Source organism: Spermophilus citellus (genome assembly GCF_964194105.1).
Source record: "Spermophilus citellus genome assembly, chromosome: 18".
Classification (NCBI taxonomy): domain Eukaryota; kingdom Metazoa; phylum Chordata; class Mammalia; order Rodentia; family Sciuridae; genus Spermophilus; species Spermophilus citellus.
This window is the reverse complement of record NC_138200.1, coordinates 22,631,039-22,651,675: the sequence shown is the minus strand read 5'-3', so window position 1 is coordinate 22,651,675 and position 20,637 is coordinate 22,631,039. Positions and strand designations below refer to the sequence as shown.

The 20,637-nt window shown below is 45.6% G+C and overlaps 1 protein-coding gene across 1 annotated transcript; it reads right to left on the bottom strand.

Moving 5' to 3' along the window:
- Positions 1 to 1,111: 1,111 nt before the first annotated feature.
- On the bottom strand, positions 1,112 to 12,961 carry LOC308637434 (protein C19orf12 homolog). The gene is made up of 3 exons (XM_081273769.1): positions 12,675 to 12,961; positions 7,183 to 7,353; positions 1,112 to 2,984 (listed from the first exon to the last, which is right to left on the bottom strand). The coding sequence occupies exons 2-3, from the start codon at positions 7,340 to 7,342 to the stop codon at positions 2,719 to 2,721; spliced, it is 426 nt and encodes a 141-aa protein (XP_081129895.1). The 5' UTR covers positions 7,343 to 7,353; positions 12,675 to 12,961; the 3' UTR covers positions 1,112 to 2,718.
- Positions 12,962 to 20,637: the final 7,676 nt, after the last annotated feature.

The following is a 20,637-nucleotide window of genomic DNA, read 5'->3' as shown; positions in this document are numbered from 1 at the left end:
GTACAAATATGTTAGAAATATACAAACATAGCTTTAAGAGGATTGCAGGAAATAAAACAAATTAGTTAATAGGTTTTTGGGTGTTAGAACTTGTAGTAGTTTTTATTTCATTATACTTTTCTGGATTTTTCTGTCTTCAGCAATATATATTGACAAATAAAAGGAAATATACTGCTTCCAAAGTCTTTTTTTTTTTTTAAAGAGAGAGTGAGAGAGGAGAGAGAGAGAGAGAGAGAGAGAGAGAGAGAGAGAGAATTTTTTTTTTAATATTTATTTTTTAGTTCTCGGCAGACACAACATCTTTGTTGGTATGTGGTGCTGAGGGGGACACAACATCTTTGTTGGTATGTGGTGCTGAGGATCGAACCCGGGCTGCACACATGCCAGGGGAGCGCGCTACCACTTGAGCCACATCCCCAGCCCCCTTCCAAAGTCTTTTTAAGAGCAGAGTTAGAGGAATGCACAAGCAATGGGGGACAGTGGCACCCCTGGGGAGGGGACAAGGGCCACAAATCAACACTTGCACCCTAAGACTAACTGGTCACCATGGCTGCCTCTGGAGTCACAGGGAGGGGCACCTTTGTACTCTCTGGTACCTGTTAAGTTTTGTAGCAAGCAATCACCTATGTTAAAGCAAATTTTTACAAAGAAGATAACAGAAATATAAATACTCAAATTACAGGAGCTGAGAGCCTGACAAGCTCCTGGGAGATAGAGAACTTGAGGTTTGAATGTCCTCTTGGACCCCAAAACCACAAAGTCACAGCAGGACTGGCTAGTCAAGGATGTCTTCATCATCAGGTCCTGCTCCATCAGACCTCACCTGGTCAGAAGCTGGGACCATCACCTCCCTGGTTTTTGTCCCAAGGATAGGGGCAGGCAGGTGAGGGGAGGAGCTCCAGTGGACCTTGGGTGTCTGAGCTGGGACCACCTGTGTGCCCTGGGCCTGGCACAGAGTGGGACCCCATACAGGAGTATAAATTGGCAGGGCCCAATCACCCAACAAAGGAAAGTCTATTACAGTCCTGATTTTTCCAGGAGGATCAGGGACAAGCAATTGCGGAATTTGGCATATTGTTTAAAATGGAAAAAGCAAACTTGAACTCTGAAGCAATGGACCAAAAACATCTTTATTCTGGTTTCATTCTCTTATATCTGTAAATCAATGTTTATACCTTTACACCAAAAAGAGGGCAACTTTAGAGCCCTCTGAAGCTACAAAAATAAATGAGGGGTTGAGGATACCCTGTTTTATATTTTTAGTCCAAGGGACCATATGAGGGACTTATTTGTCAGGAGGAGAGAAATGGTTAGGTCAATAAGAAGGGCCACACTGAGTTTTTACAGACAAAAAACTAACTCCTGTCCTGTTCCCTTATCAACTCCACTCAAGCCGGATACAAAGGATCAAAGTGACTTCATTAGCTCCAGGAGTATGGCCTGTGCCTGGACACTTGGTTTGTGCTGGGCCAGCCAAAGAGCAATTTCTCTGAGATAAAGGCTCCATCCTTCCTTAATCACCCTGGGTTATCATTCACTCTGAAGTTTTCTTTATACACACGAAGGTGCTGGGACACCAAACTCTCCTCTAAGCTTGCCCTCAGCAGAAGTGCCTTCCTCTGCATCCCAGAGAGCTTGTGCTGCAGTGCATGGAGACAGCCCTGATGCCATCCCTGCCCTACCCCATGGCCTGGGCACAGAGGTACATTCTGGAGTTGCCAGAGGAGGCTGGGGATGGTGCATGTACACTGGCAGCACATGATGGGCCAAAGCTGGCCTGGGAAGGCCTGCCTCAGGCATCGAAACTGGGGGAGCTTTCTTTCATTCCTCAAAGCTGCAAATCTGAAACCTTCACTTCTGTTCCATGTGTAACCTTTGAAATGCTAGTGATGCTATAAAGCATCAAAATACAAAGGAAAATGACTTTTCAGAAAAAAAAATTTATTGTAATTTGTCAAGAATTCCAGAAGGCAAAGTAAATATAATATTAGAGGGATCTTTAGGGTGGGAACTTTTCTTACAGATGGGTTAGGATTCCCCTATGTAAGAGCAATACTTTGTACTGAAAATATTTCATTTAAAATGTCTAACTCAAGAATTACCATGAGTTTTCATGTGGAGAAACAAGGTTCTAGGAAGAGAACAAGGTGGGCAGCTAGTGGGAGATGGGCCCAGCCTGCTTGGTATTTGCAGCTTCACTCAACAGGCTAACCATTCTCCATGAGGGCACTGAGAAATCACTGGGCAGAGAGGGGCACACTCATGATTGTGGCATAGACTGGCTCTGAGTGAGATCCTGGATCCTGGGGGGTCCAGTCCTGCAACAGGTGTCTGGAAGAGAAGCCATCTTCACAAGATGAGGAGAAGGAAGTACACTTAGCAAATCAGCTGAACACGATAACCTTCTTCCAGACTCATAAAAGCCAAGGCCTACAATGCTCAGCCTTTGCTCTCTCCAGTTTCACAGTCAAGAAGTGCTGCCAGTGTACCTCAGCACGCACAAGCGAGCAAGAAACACGACTTCTTCATAAATAACTGCTGGCCATGACCAGTACAGTGGTAGCCATGCAGCAGGACCTTCTACTCCAGTGTAAGGTAATTCACTGACGATGTGCAGATTTCTCAAGGGGATTCACTGGGGCTTCCCCCTAACTCCCCGTTACCCTTGGAAAATCAAAGAATTATTGAAGCGAAACCCCCACTTCTCAGAGGATCAGCCTAGTCATCGTACTGAATTTCAGCCTGCAGTTCCTTAGTGATATAGTTCACCAGCATTGCCATTAACTGATGCTTCAGGGCCTCACTGCTCATAACCAGAGTAGTCAGCTGCACAGCATCTGTCCAATCCAAGTGTCTGATGATGGCAGTGGCTTCATTAAAGAGCTTCTGCTGCTCAGCGGGAGGCAGCTCCATTAAGATCTGTGGAACTGGCTTAAGCTGTCCACTCGTCATCCAGGCACCTAATAGACCTCCTACAGCACCCCCTAGAAAACAAGGAAGGGTTCCATTAGTTGGGCCCTATTCATCAACGATGGCCTTAGGTCCTCGCTGAGAGCATGTCTATGGTGATGATGGGTGGCGCATTCCTGAGTGGTCAGAACGAGCAGGGCTTCATGCCAGCTCTACCAGGCAGTGGGGAGGGCAAAGGTTTATGTGATCTTTGGTCCATTTTGCCCAGATAATTGACACACAAACATGCCCTTTCCTAAGCTCCACACTCAGATATAGAATGAAGCATAACCATTTCTCCCAGAACTGTGCTAACTAAAACCTTCCTCATGAGCTGAAGAAGCACCCCCTCTACCATGCTTCCATAAAAATTTCTCCCCCATCACAAAGGAGATGGCTGAAGAGTGAATGCATTTTTAGAGTAAAACCATCTCCGTGGAGAGGCCAAGTTTCCTTCAATAGGTGGCTGTTACACTTCCTGCCCTTGAACTCAGGAAATTTCCAGAGAACTTAGGTGGCTAAAGGAACCTGGGGACAGATAGTTTCTCTTATCTTAAAGCAATGTTTTTTATACCATACCCTCAAGTTATAAAATGACAAATAACAAATTGAATTTAGTTTACTATTTCTCTTTCTTCTACCAAACAAGGGCAGGAACATTATTCTCATCATTGTTGTTGTTGTTATTGTTGCTTTGTGGTGCTGAGCATCAAACTCAGGGCCTTGAGCATGCTAGGCAAGCACTTTACCACTGAGCCACATCCCCAGCCCAAATATTATTCTTTTTTTAAAAAATATTTATTTCTTAGTTTTTTTTTTAGGTGAACACAATATCTTTATTCTACATTTATGTGGTGCTGAGGATCGAACCCAGTGCCTCATGCACGCTAGGCAAGCACTCTACCACTGAGCCACGATCCCAGCCCTAAATATTATTCTTAAATGGAAATTTATTCTCAAATTTAAGGCATGCTATTTTGGGATTTGATGGCCTTGTATATTGGAAAGTTCCATAGGCCATGTAAAGGATGGTGCAGGGTGAGGAAAGGTGCCCTATATCAGGAGCTTCAAACTCAAGTACCTTCAAGGGTCAGGTGGGTGATCAAAAGGAGTGAAATGGGCAGAGTGGGCCTGTGGTGACCTGGGAGCTGGGTCCCTGTCTCAAGGAACAGCTGCTACCCTATGCCAGCCAACTTCTGTCATGTGGAATACCAGATTTATGCCTTTAAAACATCTCACTATTTTTAAATATCAGCAATCAGATATTTAAAGATGCAGCCTGGCTGGACTTAGTGACTCCCTCCTGAAGAATAGAGAAAGGAAAACAGAAATTTTACAGTGGAAAACCCCAGCATGTGTGACCTTAACCAAATAATCAAGGTCAACATCACCAGAGATGTCATGTACTCCCTGAAATGATGCAAGAGAAGGAAACTTCACCTCTGAGTTATTCTTTCCAAAGACCCATAACTCCAGTCTTCATAAAAAATACATCAGAGGAACCTAAACTAACAAACCTAAATACTTGCTTGATATCCTTCAAAACAAACAAGGTCATGAAAAACAAGGAAAGTAAGAAATTGTCACAGAACAGAAGAGACTAAGGAAAACAGGGCCACTAAATGCAACGTGGCATCCTAAACTGGATCCTAGAGCAAAACAAAGCCATTACTATAAGAAATATAAATCAAATTTTGAGGACAGTTAACAACAATGGATCAGTGTGGTTTCCATAGTTTTGACAAAATGTATCATCACACATGTTAACACTGGGGAAACAGGGTGAAGAATGTATGGGAATTCTCTGCATAACCCTTGCAACTTCTCTGTAACTCTAATATCATTCCAAAATGAAATGTTTGGGGATAAAAACCCAAAAAATAAAAAATTTTAAAAAACCTGGGCCAGAGACAACCTGCTCCCAGGCTGGGTTGAGAAGACAGGTAGTAAAACCGGTGTTTCCTGAAGCCAAGCAGGGAGGTACCTGGAGGTACCTCTTATATGGGGACTACAGCCAGCCTCATATTCTGGAAGCTGAATACTGGCCCTGGTCAGGTTCACTTCTGCTTCAAAAAAAAAAAAAAAAAAAAAAAAAAAAGAACATCCTGGAGAGGGGAGAACCAGCTAATTTACAAGTTTTACTGAACTTTTCCCCATGACACCAGTGAAATGCTTAGAGCCGACAAGAGTTGCACTCATCTGCACTAAACCTTTATGAGAACATCAATATTTGATTTACAGCAGCACTTAATGCAAAAAGTCGCCAGGAATATCGACCAGCAAATTACCAGCTCTTTGGAGAAGAAAAAATTCCTTTGTTTTCTGGGTAAAATGATGCTTCCACCCCTGACCAGGGGCTGGAAGTAGTGAATCCCTGGGGTTCTCTATACAGACATCCTGTTCTCTACCAGCTTTTACTCAATCTGAATAAAATATGTGTTCCCAAAATGGCAACGGGGCACAGCTATATGATAAAATTATCTCAGTAAGTCCTGCCTTGAGCACTTAGATGGGGGTAGGGACAAAGATTTAGAATATCATTGAGGAAGAAGGAAGTGGCCTTGTTTCTTCCCTTGGTTTTCTTCCTGGACAGCAAGAAGCTGAAGTCAGGACTTGGAAATTCACAGAGCTGAAAGGGTAATATATACTGGGAAGGTCTAGGGCCACCCACATGCTTATTTTTCTCCCCAGTGTGGCCATAGCTTAATGAAATGTCCTTGAAGGTCCATCCTACTACTGAAGGAAAAAAAGAGGACAGGAAGCCTTGCAGTGAGCTGGGAAACAGAAGCCAACCTCAGCATAAAAGTGGTCTCTCTCCAGCCTACATGCACTAGAAGACTACAATCCTGTACAAGGATTTCCACTGGGCTGTGAACTCTCTGAGGCCCCTGACTCCCCAGTAAGGCTGCCCAGCACCAAGCAGTCATTCCATAAATATCTCCTGAAGCCCAATCCAGCAGGTGCCAAGCTGTCATGAGAACACCATTTAAACTATGCTTCAGGGTCCATTAGAGGCCACCTTGAGGGAGGCCTTATCTGACTCTTCTCAATTCATCTGGATGGTGGCCAGCTCTCTGCCTCCCTCCTAGCCTATGGTTTGGGCCACAACCCTGAGCCAGATAGAACTTCCGTGGCCTGGAACACAGGAATTCTTCTTGTCCAGTTATGATTTGGATATGAGGTATCCTCCAAAAGCTCCTGCATATATAATGTAGGAATATTAAAAGGTGAAATGATTAGATTATGAGAACTGTAACTTAATCGGTCATTCCTAGTTTAAATGGACTATTGGGAGGTAATTGTAGGCAGGTGGGACATGACTGGAGGAGGGAGTGCCTGGGGATATGCCTTGGAAGGGTGCATTTTCCCTGTGCTACCCCCACCAGACCTCCCCCCACCTCCAGTTGCTTGGCTGCCATGAGTGGAACAGCATTTCTCCACCTTTCCCTTCAGCCATGATGTTCTGCCTCACCTAGGGCCCACAGCAATGGAGTCCATCCACCATGAACTGAACCTTTGAAACTATGAGCCAAAATAAATTTTTCCTTCTCTAAGTTGTTCTTGTCAGGTGTTTTGGTCATAGCAATGAAAAGCTAACTAATACATTCCCTTAATCCAAAAGAACTAACTTTATCTTGTTTCCAAAGAACAATGGGAAAATTTGCCAAACTTTCATTCATTGCTAGAAACTGGTTCCCAAATTGAAGCAGTTTGCTTCAATTGCTCTCTTGCTTTTGCTCCATGAACTTTTTTGCTTTCAGAAGGGTGAAGGTCTCTTGAACAAATTGGCATGTGAAAGATGGCCATACAGCTTCCGTTCATAGTAGGTGCTCAGCAAATCCCAGCCACCTCCCTGGATCCCTTCTGAAGTGACATGATGATGATGATGATGATGATGTAGGGAAGGGACACCCAAGGGACCCAGGCACCCTGATATCTTTGGACTAGGACACATTCCTAGGGTCAGCAGACAGCACTGGGGCCATGGTTCCTCCAGGTCTTAAGGACACAGAAGCCACTGCCAAGAATACCTGCATTCCTGAGAAATTCACACACAAGCTTCTGTTTCTAACAAGACAAATCAGATACATGAAGGTCATTTCACAGACAACCTTAATTCCACGAACTCCTTGTACAAGCCAGGTGGTGTCACTCTTAAGAGGTTCATTCCCCCCCGTGGTTCCAAAGACTCATGACACGAGTCTGGCTGTACCTGCCAGAACCTACACTTACCAACAGCTAGTCCTGGTGGGCCACCCATCAAACCACCAATGAAGGCCACAGTCCCTGTGACCAGGGCACCCCTCCCAGAGTGCTTGACAGCTGCCTTCATCTTGCTTTCCTGGGAGACGGAGCACAGTAGCTTCATGATGTCCGACACTACGATGGGCATCCTGGGAGACTCTACAGGGGAATCAAAGGGAGAGTTTCAATGGGTATAAGAGTATTTCCACCCAAATGTTACTCTTCCAAAACTCTTAAAAGAAATGTCCCCATTTTCTGAGAGAAAATGTAGGTTTTTTGTGTGTGCAACAGACTGAATCCCATCACGTGAAAAGGACTTTGTCACAGAGAAGCAGGGCAGCAGTTAGTTAATAAGCAAACAGAAACAGAAGAGTAGATGAAAGGTCTTCTTTGCCCTCTGATTAACTTCTGATTTATGAGGGATTAAGGAGCAACCCCAGCCACATGGTCCACCAGTTTATCACAAGGGAGGCACGTCTGACCTCTCTTGCATCAGCGGCCTTTCAGTTGGCTCAGGCAATTCTCAACACACAAAGCCTGGCAGAGACCAGAAAGTCCCAGCCTCATGTTCTCTTTATATGACAGGGCATCTGAGTGAGCGCCAAGCCAGAGAAGGGGAAAGGACAGGACTCTGGGACCACACTGGCATTTGCCTGCTGTGTGACCTGCAGCTGAGTATCGGATAACCTCACTTTAAGATGGAGATAAGCTTGGGCTGGGGATGTGGCTCAAGCGGTAGCGCGCTCGCCTGACATGCGTGCGGCCCGGATTCGATCCTCAGCACCACATACCAACAAAGATGTTGTGTCCGCCAAAAACTAAAAAATAAATATTAAATCTGTCTCTCTCTCTCTCTTTAAAAAAAAAAAAAAAAAAAAAGATGGAGATAAGCCACATACATGCTGGGCTCTTGTAAGGCACAAGTAGGATGGATACAAAATGACCAGTCTGAGAATGGGACGTTGCAGGCTGTCAGTGTGATGGCACCAAATGTCTTACCGATACACAGCACTGGCTTCTTTAATCAGCTAGTCTTCAAAAGCCTACAGTTCTCCACATGGGACATTAAAAACAAGGACAAGATGAAGCTATACGATAAAGTAACCGAGAGAATAAAATAAATCAAATAATCCCAGGGGGTTGCAATGTAAGTGAGAAAAAGGACAGATGGACCTTTACAATAATTCTCTGGGGTCCGGAAACTTGTCATGCTGGCCCAGAAATGATAGGCAGAGTACAGCCAAGGGCAGGGTGGGCTCTGTCAATCACACACCAGGTCTCCTGGCAGGGCCAGAAGGAAAATCAGAGCAGCAGAGGTGGTGCTTCTCCCTGGAGATTCAGCTGATCCCAAGGTTCTACCAGCACCTTCCTTTCTTGACACACTTCCCTTTTCACGCTGAAATACTGAAACAGTTGCTAAAAGGAAGTTGACCAAGAAATCCTGGGGCAAAGTCTATGCCTCAGCAGCTTTCACCTCCGTGAGCACTTTCTGACCCAGGGGTAATCCAGAACCAGAAGTCTCCCATAAATTGTCCTCTTGATTCTGGAAGAGAATTTTCAGCCCTTGGAATGAACCCATGGACCTACCATCTTACTACAAAGACAGGTTTTCAGAACTTCTCTGCCTTTCTGGAGGGACAAGAAGTATGTTGTGCGCTAGCCACCGGAAATTTTTCTTCTTTTTCCTTTTGATATATTTTAGGTGATGACTCTCCCACAAGTGCACAGGGAGCACTTAAGATCTTGTTAAATACAAGCACAGCGGGACTTTGGACCTTACTTGGGGCAACAGGACTCTGGGAGAGCATGACCCAGGATGTTACTCAGTCTTTGAATTCAGAAGTTGCCAACAAGTTGTCCCCCAGATGTGTCTTTTTGGCCATGTGGGGTCTGAGATGCAGAGGAGAACTCATGCATGCCTGTTGCGGCTCTAGCTTCTCTGTGTCCTCCTGGCTTCCAGGCCCTGCCCCAGCCCCTGTGTTCCATACAAAATGAATGTCCCCTCCTCCTGCTCCCTATAAGAGAACTCCTCCTGCTCTTCTAGTGGTCAGGACTTGTCCTCACATAAATGCCATAATAATAAAACCACATTATCACAGGGAAAGAACTAAACATGGCAGAAGCCTCACAGAAATTGGGAGACAGAGGGCATAACCTAACTTACCCAGTGGCCAAGGTCCTAAAAAGCAATGCAGTTCAACAAAATGAGTTTTACTTCAGATGCATATGAAGATAACCAAAGAAATCAATTTTATGGTAAAACCTTTCAAAAGGCTAAAAAGCCTACTGTAAAATATCTAATCACCTTCTAGCTTAGCTCTGGTTTAAAACCAGGTTTTTATCTGTCAATTATACTGGGAAAAGGGAGGCATAGCCCAGGTCTCAGGAAAGCCCCCTGAAGACTCTGGGGAACTTCCATTCCTGAAAGCCTGAGGCCTCTGGACCCTGCCATTCTTGGTCTGCAAGGCTGCCATCCACACCAGTGCCCGGGTACCACTCTTAATACAGGTTTTCTGCAGAATTATGGACCTACTCTCTCAAAACAGTTTCTATACAATAAGAAAATGTTTAAAAAATATATAGAAAACAGTTATATATATATATATATATATATATATATATATATATATATAGAGAGAGAGAGAGAGAGAGAGAGAGAGAGAGAGAGAAAGAGAGAGAGAGAGAGAGAGAGAGAGAGAGAAATTCGCCCTTATCCATGAGAGATACATTCTAACACACCCAGTGGATGCCTGAAAGTATGGCTTACACAACACTTCTGTTTAATTTATCCTATATGCTAACTGGAGTTAATCTATCCTTTTTGTTTTATGCTCTGATGCCTACTTTGCATCACTATTCTTGAGCTCTGGGACCATTATTAAGGAAAATAAATATTACTTGAATACAAGCACTGTGGTTCCATGATACAATAGCTACTAAGTGCTTAATGGGTGGGTAGCATATACAGTGTGGATATGCTGGACACAGGGATGATTTACATCCCAGGCAAGATGGAATGAGATTTTATCAAATTACTCAGAATGGTACATGATTAAAAACTTATGAACTTTTTAAAGTTCATGGGATTGTTTATTTCTGGAATTTTTCATTTAATATTTGACTGCAGGCAACTGGAACTGTAGAAAGTGAAATTGCAGATGAAGCAAGCCTATTATACTCACTCAATTGTGGGTTCAATTTAGACCTCCTCTGAATGACTCTAAGTCAAAACCCACAGGGCTAATGAGACATCATTTTGCAAATACTACTTCTAATCTCCACCAGGCCAGCACCAAGGTACAAGCCTAGGACTCTGCAGAAAGGGACAGCCAGCAGGCGCCATAGTGTAACTGATGTGATTCTGCAATCTGTATTTGGGGTAAAAATGGGAGTTCATAACCCACTTGATTCTAATGTATGAAATATGATTTGTCAAGAGCTTTGTCATGTTGTGAACAACCAATAAAAAAAAAAAAAAAAAAAAAAAAAGACAGCTGGTAGAGGAAGGGGCCCCACCGCAGCTGAGTTTCAGTAGTTTCACACCACAGGCAGCAGTAGCTTTGAGGCTGCCCCAATCCAAGGGAAGGCTGATTTAAATTTATTGCAAGAATAATTTCAAGAGTTAGACCATCAACAGACTCTTGTTTGGAAGAAAGTTTTGTGACCTCATCTCCTGAGCCTATACTAAAAATCAGTTTCCTGGCAGCTTCAGGCTTACCAGATTAAGAGAGAAGCCTGTCCTGCTACTCCCTCTGCCACCTCAATGCTGCCTTTGTCAGCAATTGCAGGAAAAGAGGGGAGGGAGGAGGGAGGAGGAACACCTCACAGGAGTGAGCCTTTCCCTCATATCACACCTATTTCAGAATCTGATTTGTCCTTAAAATAGGCTGTGGTCATGGGAAGCCCATCTGTCAGCCACAGGAAAGACAAATGCCCACTGACTCCCTAGCTTCTTGCAAGTACCCAGACTGGTCTGTTGATTTCAGCAGGGTTCTGAAAGGAACAAAGAGAGAGACATAAGCCCACTCCTTGGAGAGCAGTCTCTTTTTCTGAGTTCCACCAGATTGTGACAGACAAGGAAAAGAAGGCTTCAGAGGTAACACAAACCTCCATATCCCCTGTTCTTTAAAAAATATTAGATAAGATGTGCAAGCCACTGGGTTTGATCCCCAACAAAACACACCCCCACACACACACACACAAATTAGTAAGGGCAGCCTTTTAAGAGTCAGAGTAATGACCTCGCTCATTCATTCTTCAGCACATTTTACTTCTCAAGGCATTTACAGAACTCCATACCCATTCACACCCTTGCACACTGGCTCTTGTACACTTTGTCTTTCCACCTTTCTATGCCCCCAGTGCAAAGGTCACCAACAAACACTGGATTAGCCCACAGAGTTTTTAAATTTTAACTAATTATTTGCCAATACCTAAAAGTAAGGTTTCAGATACATCCCAGATTACTGTTTTCTCTTGAAAAATCAAAGGACCAGGCCACATTGGACTTGCCTTCCTGTGGAGTCCAAGGAGTTCAAGGTTGAGCAGGGACTGACACCCCGGTAGCCCACACACACATTCAGCAGGGCATTGGCCTCTCATAGCCCTTGCCAGAAACACTAACCTTATCTTCCTACTTGGTGAGTAAACTGGTCACTTTATAATCTCTCAAAAGTATCTCTATTTCTTTTTTAAAAAGCTAACTCTTGCCAACAAAAACTAATCTTTCTTCCTAAACCACTGACACTCTTTTCTGATGGCCTCTAAACATCCATATCCTCTTCCCACAGGGCAAGGCCTGGTGTGCTGGTCTGCAACCCTCCCGGCTGAGATTCCACTCAGGCTTTGTAACACCTACCCATGCCCACAGTGCACACTCTGCCTACATCACACCCATCCGTACCCACATGCACACTGACATCACCACACCTATCCATATCCACGCACACATTCTGCCTATGTTACACGGACCCATACCCATGTGCACACTCCGTCTACAACACACCCATTCACACCCTTGCACAGGCTCTGACAACCAGGCCTACCCATACCCACTTGCACACTCAGCCTATGTCACATTCACCCACATCCACCCATACCCACGTGCACATTCTGCCTTGATCAGATCTATCCATACCTGTGTGCACGCTCTATCTGTGTCACACTCATCCATACCCAGGCATCTCGGAGCTCCTGCGGGAGAGGGCGCGGGACCTGGAGCCAAGGCCCTGGGTTTAAGTTGTCAGGGCTTTAGTCCCAGCTGTGCTGCTTACTTTTATAACATGGCCTCTCGGTGCCTCAGTTTCTTTATATGGGGAGTGAATAGGCTAACAGTGTCCACTGACAGAGTGAGGTTGGTCTCGGGCAGGTCAGGGCCCAGAGGCACTCCCAGACACGAGCACAGCTCGCCCAAGGCGCCCCCTCGTCTCGCCCCTCCGCCCCGTGGCCCCCGGGCCGGCCCGCCCTGGGCGCACCTTTACCTGGCTGTAAGGCGGCCGTGCCGCGCGCGCCTCTGAGGTCGCTACGCGCCTGTGGGGGACTGACGCCGCAGGAGCGCCGGGCCACTGGGCCCAAGTCGTCCGCCCGACCCGGCCTAGCCCAGCCCGGCCCCGCCCGGTCCCCGCCCGGGGCACCGCCCGCTCAGGATCCGGCTCCGCGCGCTACCCAGGGACTCCCACAGGCCGCGGTGACGGCGACTGCCTCGATGCGCAGGCCCCGCCCTCCCGCCTTCCGGCTCCGCGGGGCCTTCCGGGTAGACGCGGGCCGGGTCGCCGCCGGTCGGAGCCCCAGCTGGGGGCGGTCTAGGGGCGGTCTCAGCGCGCGCGGCGGGAGGTCCACTCCCACCGTCCCCAACGACCCACACCGGCTGACCCAACCCAGAGAGGCCGCCTGGAGAGGAGTCCCCGGACCCGCCAGGGGGTGCCACTTGACACCCACCCCCTGTCCTTTCACCCTGGCTCGCACACGTTTTGAATCGAGTGTCCTGGAAGGTTCTCCTGGGAGACCTTGGCTGCCTTTGACCCTTTGTTCAGGGTCTCAGACCCTCGGGGCTCTCTCCCCGCAGTCTGGGCGTGGGAGAGGGCACGGGGACACCTGGGGGGGGGGGGGTTAAAAGTGCTGAATTAGTATTTGGTGAATGTACACGACAGGGTCAGATACCAGCTGGGGGCCTCCAGGTCCGAAAAGAAGACGCCCTGGCTCTGCTCCTAGAGTTCCAGGGGTCGGGGCGGATCCCAGTTCTAGGGCAAAGCTGAGCTGGGAAACCTCCTGGGAGGAAGCAGAGGACGAGAAGGGGCGGGGTAACACAGGGCGGAGGAATAACACTGAAGAGAGAAGTCCCCTGACTCTTTCCCCCAGATACCCGAGGGCTGGCGGTGAACCATCTCAAATCTTCTGAAGGTTTTCCAAGGACACCGCACTTAACTTTGACTGCAACCCTGCCAAGAAGGCATAGTTATCCATGCCACATTATGATGGGGAGAAGCTGGGCAAGAGCGGTTGGGCCACCCAAGGCCCCAGTTAAGAGTGTCGGGGTGCAGATTCCAGCCTGAGTCCACTTAACACCAAACCCTTATTTATGACCAGCATTCTGCCCAGCTGTCCATGGTGCTGTGCGCGCCCAGAGAATGAACACTTTTCCCACTGCCAGGGTAATTTTTCTACTGGTGTTCTTTTCCGCCCCCATGTAAGAAAGAACCCAAAGCACTTAATATCAAACTACCCCTGGTTGGAGTGAAATAACCTCGTCTGTTTCTGAATAGGAGCTTTGCGTGGGTTTGGGTGACTTTCAAAAAGTGAACTGAGGTTAAGAATATAACAATTTGCAGCAGCGTCTCCTGCTTGGGGCCTGGGTGAGGCGCTCCTGTTTCTCCGCCGGCAGCTCCCTCTGGCGACAGATTAAAGAACTGGCCGAGCCTGTGACTCACCTGAGCTGGGGAGTACCTGGAGCCAGGAAAGAAGCAAGGAGGGAAGGAAACCTTAAAGTTGAAGAGACTGTAGCTGTAAGAGGTTCATGCAAATCTTCAATCCGTCGGTAAACTGGGAACTTCACTAAGCCATGAGTGAAGTCATGAAGCGCAGCGATGTCACACACAGCACCACTTTCTCCTAATAGCAGGTGGGGCCTTTGAATTAGACACACAGTGGAATCTCCATTACAGCTATATAGCTAATGTCTTCATGATGCTTACAATGACTTTATCCCTGTGCCTCCATTTCCTCATTTGGGAAATAACAATAATAATAGTTCCCAACTCATGGCGTTGTTCTGAAGATTAAAGAAGGTAATGTGTAGGAATCCAGGTTATTCTTGTTTGCATGCTGGGGTATGAAAATGAACAGCCTCTCCAAAGTCCCAAATGAAACTTAATTTCACCCTGTCCTTGACAAAGCGCACTCTCCCCAGTGGGACCAAGACTCTCCCAGGATGCTAGATGGTACACATAGAACCAGCAGAGGGAACTCAGGACCCCTCAAGCCAAGGCTCCACCCTGCACACTTTCCAGAGGCTGAGTGCACCAGCTCCTAACTTACATGGATTTTTCAGCATAAATCCACCATAACTAGTGCTGAGTGATCCAGCCATACCTACAAACCCTGCAGCTTCTTGCATGGCCTTGGTGTCATTTTGAAAGCTAAATTTTGTAGGCGGTGTTCCTTTTAGATTACTTCAGAGGAGGAAGCATAGTCAATTTAGTGTTTCTGGATTGTCAGAAATCTTGATCCAGCCTCTTGGCCCTTTTCCCCAAGGTACCCGAGTACTGGATACACCCTCACATGCTGGGCCCAGGATACTGCTCCTAAGTCCTGGAGGGCTGGGGAGATCTCCCCTGCTCCTGTAGGTAGCTCCAGATGCACCCCATTCCTTTCATGTGTGAAATATTCAGTGTTTTGATGGGCACACACCAAGCATATTAATTTGCTCAGGCTGCTAAAATAAAGTACCACAACTTCGAGGCTTAAACAATTTATTGTCTCACAGTTCTGGAGGCTGGAAATCTAAAATCAAGGTGTCAGCAGAGCCATGTACCCACTATGGACTGAATATTGGTGTCTCCTCAAAAACTTGGAAATCTCTTGGCTCCTTGATTTCCCAGCCTCCAGAACCATGAGAAATCAATTTATGTTGTTTGTATTTTGTTATAGCAGCCAGAATAGACTGACACTTCCTATGAAACCTATAAGGAAGATTTCTTTCCTGCCCCTTCCTATCTTTTGGTGGTGGCTGTCAATCTTTGGTATTCTCTCTCTGTATTCACACATGGTATTTTCCCTGGGTGTTTGGGTCTATGTCCAAATTCCCCTCTTCTTATAAGGACATGAGTCATATCATATTAAGAGCCCACCCTAATAACCTCATTTTTACTTGATTAAATCTGCAATGACTATTTTCAAATAAGACCACATTCACAGTGTCAGTTTTAGGACTTCATATCTTTTTTAGGTGATACAGCCAAACCCATAACACTAGAGAGTAAACAAGTGACAGCTATACTTTTATAATCTGAGCCTGTATATGGTACATACATGTCTACCCTCTGGGACAATAAAAATAATATCAGGCTAGGATATTATGTCAAGATCACTGTGTGCAGGGGAACCATCTGCCACCCTCCTTTACTCTTGGGAGAGCTTAATTCTGAAAGGATTGTTGGGGGACAAGGTGATTTGAGAACTGGTACTGATCTTGTCTCAGGCTTCATCACCATACTTCTAAATAATTAATTAATTTTCTTCCTTGGTGTTTACATCCTTCAAATATTTGTAGACAGTTATCATGTCCCTCTAGTCACCACTTAGCACCACTTGACATATTTGCTGTAGTGTTGAGTGTGCGTTATCATCAGTGTCATTATTATTACTACTATCATTATTTTTCTCCCAGCGTACTCCATTAGTCCTCAGCCACCATTATTACTCTGTGAATTTCCTCTGGGTCCCCGTCCTATAAAGTGCCAAACTTACCCAGGATGGGACATTAAAAGTCAGTAATGGTGACAAGTAATGACTTGCAGGTCTTCTGACCCCTTACTTCTCTTTCATTCTCATCAGTTCTCCCAAACCCACATTAAAAAAAAAAAAAAAATAGACACACTAAATGGAAACAGTGTGCTTATAGTGCAAACACAGCTTCCAGACAAATCCCCAGCCTTGCTCCCAACCAAATAATCCTCAATTTCTTTAATTGCTAAATGAGGATGGGAATCCTAGCTCTCAACAACCTGGGGTTATTGGGAAGACCACATGAAGAAAAGAGACAAAGAAGTGCTTTGCACACTACAGAGCAGGAGACTGGCAATATTCTGAATGTCTTCAACATACAAATGGGGCTCCTGCAAAACGTTTCCAGTGTCAACTGTTCTAAAAAGCTAGGAATTCTAAGAACTTACAAATGAACTTGATAGAGCTGAGAGTCACACTAAAGTCTGCCTTTTGAAAGAATGTACGGAGATGCCCTACTTCAAAATCTACTTATAGACTTTAGTATCCAAATAAAGTACAGAACTCAATGCTGGCTAGGCCCTGGGAAACATGCTACAGATGGTCCTGAGGGGACACTGAAAGGTTACACTGCCATAAGTGATTTTTTTTTTTTAAATCCACCTTGTTTTCCATTTTGAACCTCGCTGAAGAGTTCTTCTGTACTCAGAAGACTTATTTTCAGTCTGAGAAGAATGAGTTTCAATGGTTCTGTTGAACATGCAATTCTCACGCAAGTATTTCTATAATTATCCTGTTTCAGTTATAATACAGTTTCTGGAACAATAGGACTTTTATTGTATTGCCATATCTGTTATAATAGATGTTTTATTACAGAAAATTATGGTAGAGTCACTATTATGATTCTGAAGTTTTTATTTCAAATTGCTCATAGGATGGGATTCTTCTCCCTAAGTAGCTTTACTTTAATGTTGCTTTAGATTTTTTTTTTTAACATAGGTCTGAGATTTTGTCCAATGGCGGATTTTTTTTCCTCCAATAGACAACTATGAAGTCACCCCTGGTATTTTTCACTTATTAGCTTGTGGTACACACAGCTTTTAAAAAAATTCACCTGAATTTTATGTATCTGCATAATTTTTTAAATTATTGCTGAAGAGATCCACACAGCCCTTGTATTAAATTAAGCTGAATAATCATATTTTGAGAAGAAATAAATATTGTTAGTGATAGTGGCAAGAGAGAGGTTGAAAGCTCAAGGTCCATTCAGGTTAGGTGATATCCTGTTTCAGACGGTAGCCCCAACTTGGAGAATAGTGGAGGCTAGGGCTTTCTTTGGTTAAATCACAAGCCTCCAACCCTGCAGCTAAACAAGGCCTACCTGAGATTGGGAAGTGTGTTCTCTGATTTGGATGGCAATAATTTTAGTATCCAAGAGGATAGTACCTCTGGGGAAGAGAGATCCTCACATCATCGATATCAGGCCCAGCTTTAGGCCCCATCAACCTTCCCACAGTGGAAGGATGTGCGGTGTGAAAAAGTCCCGGAATATCTTCCCACCATAATCCAGCATTCTCAAAATCTGCATATGAGTTTAGCTATCATCTCCACATGTTCCTGTTGAAGCACACTCCCAGGCTTACGTTCAGGAACTGCTGACAGCAAGACAAGTCTTAGTTCCTGAGAAAAACAGAGGCTCTCCAGTCACAGAGTCCTGTTTTCAGATGATGTTAGGCTTTCCAGGAAATAAAAAGAGGAAGGGCTGTGCCAAAATCAGAACAAAACTCCAGGCCTCTTGACCTTGAAGCCTCTGTTCTTCCTAAAACACTACCTCTTGAGAAGAACTGGGAGGATGCTGCAGGGCATAGTGGGTGGGTGGATTTACCCTGAGTGTCTAGAAGGCAGGGAGGCTGAGAAGGTAAACACACACACACACACACACACACACACACACACAAACACACACACAGTAAATATGGAGACGTTTTCACATCATCTTCCAGCATGGAAAAAATCCCCTTAAATTTGGAGCTTCCAGCTGGCCCTCGTAGTGCAGGTCTGTAATCCCCAGCTTCTCAGGAGGCTGGGACAGGAGGATCACAAATTTAAGGCCAGCCTCAGCAATTTAGCAAGAACTTGTCTCAAAATAAAAAATGAAAAGGGCTTGTCATGCAGCAGAGTGGAAAAAGCATCCTGGGTTCAATCCCTAGTACCAAAAAAAAAAAAAAAAAAAAAATGTTTGGAGCTTCTAATGTAGAGACACCTTGGAATTTTCAAGTCTTTCTTTTGAGGTTCAGCCATATTGGGAAGTGGGATCTCAGGGATTGTACTTCTCCTCTACTTTACCCCATAGTCACCCTAAAGTCTGCTTTCTACTACAGAATTTCAACTCCCTTGGAGGCACACACTTCTAATTTCATTTATTCTCCAATCCCCATTCTGGGACCTCTTTTTGATATGAAAGCACAGAGCCCCCATCCTCTCTCCATTCCTGTTTATCCTGCTGGGGGACCTCGGGTACATCATGCTTAGTACACCTCCATGAACCGGCCCTGAATGGGGTAACCTTGGGGTGATAGATATCTTTGGCCATTTCTGTGGATGAAGAATTCAGGAATACCTAACAGGTATCCAGCATCCCCAGCCAGTAATTCCTGGGTGAAACTCTGGCAGGTGCCAGGCCCTAAGCCCGCGCTCCTCGGTGGCATAAATCCCCACCACAGGATTTTCTTTGGCAGTTGCTGTCATGTTTTGTTCGACGGACTGTGAGGGGGAGCAGCGCAGCTCCCCACGCAGGGCCCGCAGAGCGCCCGGAGCGGCGCGGAACCAGGCAGGAGGCGCTCGCTGGCTCGCGGGCTCCGCCGAGATTGGCTCCGGGGATCGGAGGCCCACGCTTTCGTGGCGGCTCTGCCGGTGCCAGCGGTTCACAGGCAGCGATCTCAGCAAGCCAAGTGATTTCTCTCAAGTAAGCTCCTCAGAATATCTTCAGAAACCTCCAAGATTACAAGGCTCACACAATGGGAGCAAAGCGGCTTCCGATAATGCCGCAGACAATAGGGGACCGGGAAGGCAGGGGACCGCCGGCCGGGGGACTCCAGGCTCGCCCGCACGCACGTGCTCGGAGCTTGGCAGCGCCCCGCTTTCCGCATCTTGTTTCTCCACCCCTAAAATAAAGGGCCTGGGCCTCATCTGTGCCGGGGGGCGAGGGAGGGCGCCACACTTGCTCCTCGCCGCGTGCAGAGCGAGAGAGACAAAGGGAGCCGTGGGAAATAATTAGGCGCGGAGGAAATACTGTTTGTGGATTGGAAACGAATGTGAATCGCGCCCCCAAACAATACCCGTGATTTGCACCAAGCTGCTTTCTGCTAAATTTCGTCAAGTCATTTGCATTCCATTTCAATAAAATTAATGAATTATGGCGGAGTTTTTGTTTTATTGACAAAAAAAAAAAAAAAAAAAAAAAAAAAAAAACAGAGTCTCCCTATCCTTTATTATTGAGATAATTCACACCAGGCAGGATGCACTGTGGACGAGGAGCGCTGTCTTCCCAGCCAGACACAGGCTTCCTTTCTGCCAGAGCAGACTCCCCGGGAAACTCTTTTATTTGGGCAGTCCACTTGGACTCTGGGACTGAACCTGAACTTCAACCCCCACACTTTCTCTTGGCTGTTGTGTTGCAGCAGAAGCGCCAGAATTTCTACGTAGGAGGAACTCAAAGGCAACAATGTAGTTTGGAAGGGACTGGAGGGTAAGGGGCTTCTCTAAGTTGTATTTGCAAAGCAGGCACACTGTTACTAAAGTTTCATGTTGCAACTGTTTCAAAAGGTAATATTGGTTAAAAGTCTCTTTGATAAACTTTATATAAAACAGCAAATGACAATCGTTGATATTAAGGAACTAATACCATTAAGCATGTATTTCACTTTGTTGTATGTGTGTGTGTGAGTGTGTGTGTGTGTGCACGCGCGCGCGCCTGCGCAATATTTTATTGCTGCATAACAAATTACTTCGAAATTTTGTGCCTTAACCCCCTTCGTTATACAGAATACAGGTATGACGATGTGAGGGAGAAAAAAAAAGAAGTGGGTCACATTAGATTGGGTAGAGAGAAGTGATGGGAGGGGAGGGGAGGAGGAGGGGAGAATGGAAGGACAACAGAATAAAATAAACATTATTATTGCTGTGGGTATACACGTGACTGCATGACCAATGTAATTCTGCAATCTGTACACCCAGAAAAAATGATAAATTATATCCCATCTGATTCAAATGTATGATATGTCAAGATCATTGTACTGTCATGTGTAACTAAAACAAATTTTAAAAATGGAAAAAAAAAGAAAAAAAATTGTGCCTTAAGATGGCTAAACATTCACTGTCTCTCAGAGTTCTATGAGTCAGGAATTGGAGAGTGCTTTAGCTGGGTGGTTCTAGCTTGGACTCTCTCCTGGGCTTTCAGTCATTGAAGAGTTGATTGGGGCTAGACTATGTGCTTTAAGATGG

What these genes read in the sequence shown, in the direction of transcription:
- LOC308637434 (XM_081273769.1), bottom strand. Translation starts at nt 7,342, where the DNA reads ATGCCCATCGTAGTGTCGGACATCATGAAGCTACTGTGCTCCGTCTCC. An exon ending in CCCACCAGGACTAGCTGTTG is followed by an intron (nt 2,985 to 7,182) that starts GTAAGTGTAGGT and finishes CTTGTTTTCTAG; the next exon opens with GGGGTGCTGTAGGAGGTCTA.